At 35.9% G+C, this 12,422-nt stretch overlaps 1 protein-coding gene across 1 annotated transcript; it reads left to right on the top strand.

Annotated features, from left to right (window-relative positions):
* The first annotated feature begins 8,799 nt into the window (after positions 1–8,799).
* LOC137713848 (GDSL esterase/lipase At5g03610-like) lies at positions 8,800–11,978 on the top strand. The gene is made up of 5 exons (XM_068453203.1): positions 8,800–8,934; positions 9,151–9,375; positions 10,381–10,655; positions 11,036–11,336; positions 11,611–11,978. The coding sequence occupies exons 1-5, from the start codon at positions 8,874–8,876 to the stop codon at positions 11,820–11,822; spliced, it is 1,074 nt and encodes a 357-aa protein (XP_068309304.1). The 5' UTR covers positions 8,800–8,873; the 3' UTR covers positions 11,823–11,978.
* The last annotated feature ends 444 nt before the right edge of the window (positions 11,979–12,422 follow it).

Here is a 12,422-nt window from a genome sequence, read left to right as displayed (position 1 = left end):
GAATTCTAGCTTTTAGAATGTTGCTCCAAAAGCATTCCTCTGATCTAGCTAAAGTGACGAGATCATATACCAACTGAAAACATGCCTGTAAGGATAGACGTATTTAACGAACGTCGAGTCAACATCCCCAAAGGGTGTGCCACCCCTATTGGACGATTTGGCTTTCCTTGTTGGACAGTCTGATACACTGGCGGATAGCCAATCAATCTGTCTTGGTCTGAAGCACGACAGATCACTCGGTTCATAGGATTCACTTACCTAGAAGAGGAAGGTCACGACACACAATGAATCCATACTCGATCGCTGTCTCAAATCATTTTCATCTCATGAGATTAATTTGGATTACTCCTGAGACTTGAAGTTCTTGGTCCATTATATTAGTTTGGATGAGTTAATGGAATTGGAATGAGATTATCATTGATGATGTTTTCACTTATATGGTAGCTACTGACATACATGAAAAGCGACGATATCGAACCGTGTTCCATAGATTAGTGACAACGTAGAACTGATTGGACAACTAAAATTACAATCCAGGTTAAATTCCTTACCAAAGTGTGTTTTGGACCTATCGTTCCTCTACTGCCCAAGGTAACCATGCTATTTGAGATGAATGAAATAGTGCGATATAATGCACGCCTTATGGTGCAAGGTTTCCCTCAAACGCCTTGTGATTAATAGCAACATTATGAATGTGGTTGGTGTTTCTCTATGGGGATATAGATACAGAGATTTACATGTAAGTTCCCGAAGAATTACATGGACTGGTTTAAATAGTTCCAAACCACGGAACACACTATCAACTTGGTTGAGGCGTTCACTTATGGATTAAAGTAATCCATCGGATGTGGTATACCCGTCTAAATGATTATTTGATCAGTTAGGGATATGAAGTATGCCTTTGCATGTTAAACTATAAAGTCTTATTCCAAATTGCTATAATTACAGTTTATGTCGTTGACATGCATCTCACTAAGACTTTAGAAGAGCCTGAGAAAACTGCCTCACATCTAAAGACGGAAATTGAGATGATGGATCTTGGGAAAACTCATTTATGCCTTGACCTGAAGTTCAGGTGTTGTTCTGACGGTACTTTGGTCTACCAGTCGAACGACACCCTGAAGGTGTTACCCTTTGAGTATACCTATGATCTTCCAACGTTATATGCAAATGAGACCCTTGAGGAGGTTATGGAATTCAAAGTTCCATATCTGAGTTCAACTCTGCGCTTATTGTACTTAGCTTATTGCATTAGATAAGACATCTCATTCGATGTTGATCTATTAGTAAAGATGCATCACCGCACCTACACGCAATTGGTATTAAAGATGTTTTTCTGCTACCCTAAAAGGTACTACTGATTTAGGCTAATCCCAATGTATATCAAACGTATCCGACACCTTTGATCCTCGAAATGATGCTTGCCTTACTTATTATGCTAATGCAGGTTACTTATCAAACCCGCACACGGCAAATCCCCGAATGGTTATGTCTTTACGTTAGGGATATCGCAATATCTTGGAGGTCCACGATATGACCTTAGTTGCGAAATCTTCAACTCATTCCAAGAGTCACCTTATTTCACTACGTCACACGTGAGACATGGTTAGAAACTCTTGTTGAGTATATTCGAAGTACTTGTTGTTGTCATCCATCATTGAGTCCCGACGACAATCCATGAAGATTATGTCGTATGTATCAACCTGACCAAGACATGATACATCAACAAAGTCAACGCCAAGACATATTGCGTCTACATTAGCAAAGTATCAGGAGATTGAAGTCATGCAAGCTAATCCCAGACAACCTTGCCGACCTCTACACGACGTCACTATCGAAGTCAACCTTCCAGAAGCTTGTCCGAGAAATTAGTATGCCTAACTATTCATATACAATGCTTGTAGTTCTCATTTGGAAGTTTTGTCAAACTTAGGGGGAGTATCCAGAAGTATACTCTCTTGATCTTAATGTACTCATTTTCCCTACAATTAGGAGCATTTTTCCCACTTGATTTTTGCTACCTAACTAGGTTTTGACGAGGCACCCATCCTGGGTTGATCATACCCTTGTGAGCTCTTCTACTTGCGTTCAGAAGACGTATAATTTTGACTTAATGCAACTTCTCACTTTTTTCCTTAGTCTATGTATTTTTCTTCCACCTTGGCTTTTACCATAACGATGTTTTGTGAGTTTTACCTTTTTATGCATTCTTCCGTTGATTTGAGACTCGCATTCGCTCATTGTGCCGACAACTTCATCAACTAATCCACTTCATCAATGACGACCTGATGTGCCATTTGTTTGAGTATTTACACACTCAAGGGGGAGTGTTGCAGTCATATGGAGATTAGGAATGTGATTGTGTAAATCCTAACATATCTAGGATATCCTTATGGGATTCTACCATATCTCTTAGACTAGATATTATCCTATTAGAGTTGTAATCCTATTAGGGTAAGGATTTAACCTTCTCCACTACTATAAATAAAGGCACAATGGGGTGGAATAAAACACACCTCACAATTACACATCTCTCTCTTCTCTCTCTATGTGCCACACCCCCTCTCTCTGTCCTTTATATGATTCTGTAAATTAGACCTACAATACATATGTAGTTATACAGTTTACAACTGATCTATTTAGGCAAATATATACAAATTGTCAATTACAATCAATCACAATAACTAATTGATATGATACTACAATCAAGCAAATCTTCCTTTCTTCCCGTTAACACTCTCCCTCACATTGAATTGTGGATGTCAAGAGCGTCTAACTTGCCAAATAAGAAACGAAATGATGGCTGGCTATGTGATTTAGAAACGAAATGATGGCTCACTAGGTGATTTAGTAAACATGTCGGCAAGCTGACATTTTGTGGGCAAGTGAGCTGTGACAATAGCTCCAGATTGAATTCGATCTCGGACAACATGATATTTATTCTCATGGCATGTTTACGCACTTATAATCAGAATGAAAATAAGGAGTTTGATTTCGATTACAGTTTAGTAAACAACTTTCATAATAATACTATTCTGATTCTTCCTCAATTCAATTCCTTTCAATCTGATTACGAATTAATAAACGTGCTATCAATGTGCTTCGTACATTCATGAAAAACTTGGTTGGTGGGAGTGGGATTGAAGTAAACTTGCTGGAGATGTAAAGCGATGAAAACGTTTTTCACGTAAGAAATTTATTTTACATGGATAAAGTTGGATTCTTTCTATATTTGGTGGGAGTAAGGTTGGATTCTTTCTATATTTGGTGGGAGTGAGGTTGTATTCCTTCTCTTTTTAGCGAGGACAAAGAAATTGTTTAACAAGGAAATTTCATTTCCTCTCGATCGCTCCACCAATCTCCAGTGAAGAAATAACTTGTAACAAAAAAAAAAAAAAAAATTAATTTCCTCATTATTTTGTTTTATCAACTTAGGAAACAAAATTGCTTCACTTCATACGAAAACTTGATAATTTTCCTCTTTCAAGGATTGGGCGTTGGGTATTCAACTTTACAAAATACACTTGAGCAACTCTGCTACTAAAAATTAAATAATCAATTCCAAAAGCAGTTGCTCAATTTCATTTGATATATTCATTTTATTGTTTAGTATATAAACTGATTTAAAGTTTTCATTAAGCTTAACTTCTTTGGGTTTGGTTAAAAATATTTAATTTCATAAGTTTCTTGGACATGGGTTCAGTAACATCTTTGACCCTCTCCTCCGCTAGCTTCTTGTTACAACCAAAACAAATTAGAAAATTTAAAAATAAAAAGAACATAACAAAGTCTTGGTGTCAAAACCCAGGACCAAATTCATTTAATAAAGCAGTTTAACCAACTCTTTTCCTCTTTCTTTTAGTTTATCGTCTTATGTGCTGACCTGCATTTGTACCTATCACACATTAAGAGAAAGCGTTTGAACACCCGCCAAGAATTGCACCCACTCCAACTACCAAAGAAAAAAACTACTTCTCTCTTAAATATATATAAGACCAACACGTCCACGTACCACAATCACTGATCCTAAGAAAAAACAACATGGTGTGTGTTATGTGTTCATCAAGTACTGTAATATTGGCAGAGAAGATTGCTTGTTATTGTGCCTTGCTCTTGGCACTCGTTCTGGTTCTAAGCTGCTGTGAATCAAGCGAAAGCGAATTCACGGCGAGGAAGGTCCAACTCCAAATGGTTGCATTGAACAAGCCGTGCGATGAAATTTATGTGGTTCGTGAAGGAGAGACTCTGCAAACAATTATTGAAAAATGTGGAGACCCCTACATTGTTGAAGAGAATCCACATATCCATGACCCTGATGATGTTTTCCCTGGCTTGCTCATTAGGATTACTCCACCAATAGAAGAAAGGTAGAATATTACTAGGTTTCTTTTCTCTCCTATTTTGATTGTAATCTTGTAATATTTGATTTTCAACATGATGGAGAGGGCTAATGGCCTTAGTTTATTGATGGAGTTAACTTGCCACTTATTACTTCGGTTTAGTATAGTGGTATTAATTTATTTTTACGTGTAAGTGAAAGATTTTAAGTTCGACTTATGTAGATGGTTTAACTTAAATCCGCCACCCCTGAATTAGAGTAAATATATTATTGTATCGTTGATTTTGGATCTACAAATGTGTTATCATCGTAACTTTTAGATAGTAAATTGCCACTTAATACTACGGTATAGTGGTAATACTCTTTAGTTGTAAGTGAGACGGCTTATATTGAATCTATTAAAAAAAAAAAAATCATTAAATTGTCAATGTGTCAATTTAGTATCTCTAGAATTAATTGGGCAATTGAGGCACTGTCATGCTTGATCTGATCTCGAAGGGTTTGGTTAAATTTTCAAAAGCACACAAACCAAGATCCGGCTTATTAACATAATCTTGGATCTCAAGATCCTGCTTATCAGTGGTAATTGATCCAACATCGAACGTACGTAACTGGACCCTGTTAACATAATACTACATTGAAATATTTAGAAATGTAGACAAACCGAAAAGAGAGAGAATTTTAGAGAGAGACTGATATAATTGTTGTTCTGTAATTGTATGAATGAATTGAATACCGTACAAGAGAAATTACATAAGCTATTTATGTAACAGCATAACGGAGATATCAAGACTACTTAACTAGTAACAGACTGCTTAATCAACTCTAACAACTCAATGATCAGATGATACCGCTGTCATTAAATCAAACATATTATGTAGTCACATGTGTCACTTAATAGTTTGAGCATAAAAAAAAAGACTTCATTCAGCCATATATAGTTTTGACACAAAGGCTTTATAAATAAAGCATCCACAATTATATACTCCAAGCTTACTCAGTGTTGAGCACTTTGTTTTGTGTTTACAAAAATAGTTCGACTCTTGCCCTTTCTATATCCTTAAACAAAACATGGTAAACATCATCCATTTCACTGGAGCCGTCTCAATGCAAACTTGAGGCCTAAGACGAAAGTGAAATGAGACCTTTTTAATTCAGTACCTTAATACGTTTTTTCACAACAATATGAGTTTGAGGTACGTCAATTAGATTTATCAGAATAAGAACCTTTTTTTCCTCCTTTATAATGAAGAATACTATGAAGCATAAAATTTTACGATATACAGTAAGTGTATGAAGAAAATATGAGCCAAATTTAAAATGAGGCTCAATACACATGCTTCGCCTTGCTTTTAAGCCACCTCTGCACTTCACATTATCATTAGGTGCTTGAAATTGAAAAGACATGTATAATTTATAAGGAAAATAAGAACATATCGATCTGAGAGAGTGCTAGTATCTGTTTTTTTTTTTTGAAACTAGTGTTGGTGTCATTGACCCCTTCAGCCTTGATATAACGTTGTTTCATCTAGTTTCATACCCCAACAGGGTTACCAACTTATTTCATAATACCTTTCAAAAAAATTATTTCATGATATTGACTTTGACTTGATCAAGGCCTATTTAAGAGTTCAATAAAGTTTGCGAAGAACAAACGAAGAATAACAAACCGAAATTACAGAAACCGACTACAAACACTAAATATAATTTTATTAACTAAAATAAAATATTTTCATGACTATAATCTTCTGAACTTAGGGGTGGGCATGGTCTCATTCGGCCCAGTTCCACCCTCAAAATAAAATCGGAACCGGAAAATTTAAACGGTTCAGTTCGGTGCGATTCCGCTTAAATTTATTATTAAAACCATACGGTTCGGTTCATGACGATTTCGATTCGGTTCATGTCGATTTACGGTTCCAACCAAAATTATATATGTGTTTTTTCTAATTTTCTACTTCTAATACCAAACACATATTTCAACCATAAATTCAAGTAAATTTGAGTTTCCACTACTAGATCTACAAGATTTGTGATCGGAAGATAGAAAGTGTGTATATAAATATAAATCAAAAGATAGAAAGACTCATATCAAGACCAAAGTGTAGATCTTAAACTAAAACTAAAATGTACATAATGCATAATATGTACTGGAAAAGAATGGAGAAAAATAATGTAGGAGAGAAAAGTGATAAAACAACAAAGGAGGGGGAGAGAAGTGAAGAAAAATAATGGGTGCACATGGTCTTCTTGGAAAAATATCTTATTTATATAAAAATAATAATAAAACAATAATTTATATTAAAAGCGGCTGGTCTGGTTCCTCCAATTCTTAATATTTCCAAACCGGAACCGAAATCGTTTGAAACGGTTCGGTTCGGTTTTTGTTCCAGTTTTGACTTTTTTGGTCAACACAGTTTTTTACGGTTTTTTTTTTGTCACGGTTCGATTCGGTTTTCCAGTTTAACGGTTTTTATGCCCATCCGTATCTGAACTACATCTCGACTGACTTTTAAATTGAAAAACAAAACATCATATTTATGTAAACTCACTCTAAGTACTAATAGGTAGTGAAGCAAAACCCCAATTCTCATGACTTGGGCCCAAATTAAACCCACCAATAAAATAAACTTAAATATTATTATTTTCCAACACAATATTAATAGGAGAAACCCTTTATTTTCTTGTTTTCCCATTGGCTCTCATGGATCGTAGCACTTTGAATCTTAATAGGCACGATTAGACGTTGACCTCTTGGGCTTGTAAATCCTAGAGTCGTTCTTACGTTTGTTACAGCTGGTTTACACTAGAAATACTCGTTTTTTTACTTTATAATATTGACTTGTTATTTAAGTTTCTGAAAAATCACATCTACGCGGATCCAAGTCGAAGCTAAAAGCCCTACGACGTCATGTATCCGATGTTACCTGCATGCAAGTTATCTATGTATGTCCCATGTATAATTATTTATTAATGCATACGTTTTGGATAGCTCGTTTTATTAGGAAAATGATTCTCGCGTGATCTGAACTGTCTATTGTATAACATGCGGTCAGAAATTATTTTAAAATTTAAAATAAATATTATAAATAATACTTAATAAAAACTGATCGCATGATATATGATAGAAAATCCAGATCACACCAGATCCTTTTCCCCTTTTTTATAGCATAGGAAAAAAATTACAACGAAAAGCCTCTAAGACATCCAACAGCAAGAGAGTCTCAAGTGCGTGTTTAACCAACTTAGACTACATCCAAATTATGACCCAATGAAGCAAATTAAAGCATTCGACGTTGACTTCACGAAGAATATGTTGTAAAGATCACATAACAAACCACACGCTGCCTTCGCTTGATTAAAGTGTTGATTCGCCAAGGTACTGCAGACTTAAGATTGGTAGTGTCAACGAGAATTTTAGAATCCCCTTCAACTTCAATTCTTTATCCCTCATTATGCAATATGAGTAATGTTATGTTCCATAAATATTATGAATCCATTTCTTACGTTTGATGACAAATATCAAACAGATTTTATGTGGAGTTAATGAACTACATGACATGGTGTAGTCTTGAACTATCTTCCCTAAGCTCTCATGTCAATACAACTTGGCTTAACTACTTGCCTAGACACACTTCTTGGAGAGTACTTACCTTGACCGTCTTGGTGGAGGGATCACCAAGATTCAGTGAGTCACACTGACTGAAGCACACATCAATTCATCACTTCCAATATTGTTCGATACTAGCACATCCATTATGAAATGTATACTATGATGTATATTTATTTAATTAATGGTTTGATATGAGCAATAACTTACCATAAATGTCAATTTGTCAACATAAATCATATGAATGCCTAAGCAGTTTCAAAATTATGTCACTTCGTCATATGAAAAGACCCTTATTTATATGTATGGAGCCAAGTATTGTGCCCCTTAAATTATATGACATAGTTTACAATACTCTCACGTTGCGAAGCAGGATCACAGAAACACAGACGAGTCCTAATACCATTGTTCAAACTTTAGACCCTTTTGAAACTTCACATTGTCCTTCACATATACAATAGAAGGATATATTTTATTCATTCTTTTCTTGACGAGGAATCCAGGCGGCCCATTCACCAAAAGACCTCAGCCAGGGCGGCCCCCGTCTTGTTTGACGTACGGAAGCCTTCAGAGAAACAGAATATGTTCATGTGCATACGAATATTAGTAGGCAGAGTTCTCATCTTGTTCATCTTATTGTTTGTATAATTACCATATAACTTATTCATGTTATTTTTTTGAGGTGTGGCTTTACTTTTTGGACTGACAAATAAAGAAAAAAAGAACGCAAATTGCAATGTCACCCTTAAACATTCACATATTTTATCATCAGCCACACACCACTGATTTCACTATATAAGGCATTGAGAATCTCAGTTATTCTTCCTTTCCTTCTATCTTCATTAAATTTAAGTAGTGCATGATCTCCAACTCCATCTTACATCTCTTTCAGCAAGTCAAAGCTTCTTTCTTTCACAGCCTACCATGAAACCACCTCAAACACTCTTCCTCCTCCTCACTCTCTTTCTCTTCTACCTCCTCTCAGGTATGCATGCATATGCGTTAATACTATGTGAAAATGGTTTACGCTCACTTTTTTTCTCCTTCTGGAAATTCTGTTTATTTCTGTCTATATATTCTCCTTCGATTTATTCAATCGAAAGATTAGAAATAAACAAGATTGCGCAGAGACAAAAATGGGTGTAAAATAATTATTTTCCAATACCTGTCTCTGTTTTGATTTGGTTACGTTTTGTTATAGGACAAAAAGGGGTGCTAGTTTCAGCAGCTCACCACCACCACCACACACAGCGCCACCTATTTGCTTGGCGGCCGACGAAGCTATTTGTCTTTGGAGACTCATATTCTGACACAGGAAACAACGGGAAATCAGTGGCCAGTTCTTGGAAACTACCCTATGGAATCACATTCCCGGGAAAACCCAGTGGCCGTTTCTCCGATGGCCGTGTCCTCACCGATTTCCTTGGTACCAACCCTTCTCTCTGATTCACTGTCTAATCTTGTGCAATTCTCTGCTTTTTGTTGCAAGGTGTGAAAGTACCAAGCTTTTCTTTTTCTTTGCTCAGTTAACTTTGTTTACCTACGCTTTAGTGCTCTCTTTAGTAATACACTATTGCTGTAAAATGGTATAGTGGTGCTGGTGGGTTCCTCTTAAGATAATGGCCTCTTTGGGTGGTTTTCTTTTTACCTGTAAAGTTGTTGCATTATTGGGCATGCTTTTTATTTTTATTTTTGCTTTTAATCCACATGTTATGTCAGGCCACATCATGTAATTTCTTATGTTATGTCAGGCCACCATCATGTAATTTCTTACTTTATCACATGAGCTAGCTCAACCTTTTGGAGTCTTGGATATTTCTCTTCATCTACACTATTGACTCTTACTCATGAATTTCTGTGCTAATTCTCTACTTTTTTGCTTGAACATTCTTTGTCCCACTCTGTCCCCATTGTCCTTTACTAGACCAATTCATACTTACTTTATTTTCCCTCCAACAGTTATAATTTTGTTCTTTTCCGCATTGGAACACATACTTACTTTATTTTCCCTCCAACAGTTATAATTCATATATTAAAAGCTATAATTTAAGGAAAGCCTTTGGATTGAAACAAATATTGTATAGTATTGGAACACATGCATGTGATATAACCAATTTACATGGCAAGTTTATATTTCAAGTTATAATGTTAATACGGTAAAACTCAATCTACATGCTATAACATGTGTACATTCATTATACCATTTGCAGTATCCACACAATATATAAGTTCTCGAATTGAATTAGGGCAGATTAGTCTGACCTACATATATATGATTCTAATTTCTCCCTAACATATTCTAACACACATGATATTGCAACTAGGTTTATAGGAGTTAAGTCTCCAATACCAATTCGAGCAGATTAGTCTGACCTACATATATATGATTCTAATTTCTCCCTAACATATTCTAACACACATGATATTGCAGCTAGGTTTATAGGAGTTAAGTCTCCAATACCATTCAGATTTAGAAAAGTCGGGGCCAAACATTTGAAGTATGGAGTGAATTTCGCATATGGAGGCACAGGTGTTTTTAATACCTTGGTTTTGGATCCCAACATGACAACCCAGATTGACTTCTTCCAGAAGCTCATAAAAAACGACTATGTCTTCACTCCCAAGGATCTTCACTCTTCAGTCGCCCTCGTCACCGTTGCGGGTAACGATTACAGGACTTATGTCGCCACAAATGGCTCTGTTCAGGTTCGCACACATAACAGTTTTCATAAAAAGAATGAAAAAACAATATCAAGTGTATCCGCATTCCGTTTCCAAAAATAGTAGGGTATTTGTCCAATATAGTGACAGCACTATTGCAAAATTACACGAATTATTGTTCTCCAAGTAATACAAACAATAATAGAACATATTTTCTACGTCTCATAGGATTCTTGTATAATCTCTCCTCATGATTTACACAATCACAATCACACATGTGCTATAATTCTAACTAACTACAACAATGATTCTTTGTTTTTTTGGCCAATTAAACGTTAATTACAAATATTTTTTCGTGCATGAACTCAACATGCAATTTATTTGTGTTGAACTCCTCTTTCTCTTCAATTATCTGTGCATTATAGGGTTGGCAACCCTTCATCACATCAGTCGTGAATCAAGTAACTGTGAACTTGAAACGTATTTATGCCTTGGGAGTGAGCAAAATAGTTGTGACAGCACTTCAACCTTTGGGATGTCTTCCTTCGAGCGCGGCAGCATTTTCATTCCAACAATGCAATGGAACTGAGAACGCGCTAGTCAGTTTCCACAACCTTTTGTTGCAGCAAGCTGTGGCCAAGTTGAACAACGAAACCAAGAATTCTTTTATCATTCTTGATCTTTATGCCTCGTTCACGTCGGTGTTCAAGAACAAAGGAGATCTAGGTGAGTACGATATAACTCTTACTCTTTAGCTTATACTAACAAATTTTCTTTGTCCCATTAAAATTTTCTAAGTTCTGTTGTTAGATCATCGAGTCATTGAGGCATAGTCGGTGAAGACCGCAAAAAAAAAAAAAAAAAAAAAAAAAAAAAATCTTAAGCAGTCTATATTGTTTAACACTGGATTTGGTGACCTTTAACAAATCATATTAAAGCACTAAAGCACACAAATATCGAATGAAATGCTAATACGTGAAATCATCTTGTCCTTGAGCAGGAAGCATAAAGTTTGAGAACCCATTAAGGCCATGCTGCATTGGTATAAGCAGTGAATATTCTTGTGGGAGTGTGGACGAAAGTGGTTCAAAGAAGTACACCATTTGTAAAAATCCTGAATCTGCATTCTTTTGGGACACTGCTCACCCTACCCAACAGGGTTGGCGCGCTGTGTATTCAGCTTTGCAAGCCACACTTGAAGAACTCTATTAACTTTGTGCAGTCATCTGTAGATTTGTGCCAAGCTAGAGCCAGTTTGTTTTACATGCATTTTCTTCTTACATGTCTTTGTAACTTATTCCTTTGTTAGGAATGGTCATTATATGTTGAAATAAGTAGTTCCTCTTCAAACACTTTTTGATTAATAAGCCCGCAAAGAATGATCGATTGTGCTGAGTTGTACAATGTTCTCAAGGTGTGGATGCGACAGAAAGCGGGAGACGCGCATAAGTGTACTAAATCCACTGAACTTCCTAACCCTCCAAATCCAAACAGGTTTGCTACGTTGTATAAACCAACCAAAATCGCAAATTAACATATCGAACAAGCTTATTACTCTTCATATTCAGAGGCTAGAACCGATTAACGAGTTATTTTGGAGATCCAAAATATCAGACCTCAAATGGAGATGGTCAAAAACCCTAAATTGAAACCTCTGTTAAAGGTTCATAACCCAAATTAAACAACCTATAACTGAGGTGAATTAAACCTGTTGGATAGGTTTACTATTATTCAGAAACTACAATCTAGTAGATCCCAAGAACCTGACTTCCATTAGAAGTATATAATCAGTTCTACAAAATAGTGGCGTGA

Source organism: Pyrus communis, chromosome 13 (assembly GCF_963583255.1).
Source record: "Pyrus communis chromosome 13, drPyrComm1.1, whole genome shotgun sequence".
Taxonomy (NCBI): domain Eukaryota; kingdom Viridiplantae; phylum Streptophyta; class Magnoliopsida; order Rosales; family Rosaceae; genus Pyrus; species Pyrus communis.
Note: the sequence above shows the minus strand (reverse complement) of the source record. Positions and strands in the feature narration are given on the sequence as shown.

What these genes read in the sequence shown, in the direction of transcription:
- LOC137713848 (XM_068453203.1), top strand. Translation starts at nt 8,874, where the DNA reads ATGAAACCACCTCAAACACTCTTCCTCCTCCTCACTCTCTTTCTCTTC. An exon ending in TCTCTTCTACCTCCTCTCAG is followed by an intron (nt 8,935 to 9,150) that starts GTATGCATGCAT and finishes GTTTTGTTATAG; the next exon opens with GACAAAAAGGGGTGCTAGTT. An exon ending in CCACAAATGGCTCTGTTCAG is followed by an intron (nt 10,656 to 11,035) that starts GTTCGCACACAT and finishes TGTGCATTATAG; the next exon opens with GGTTGGCAACCCTTCATCAC.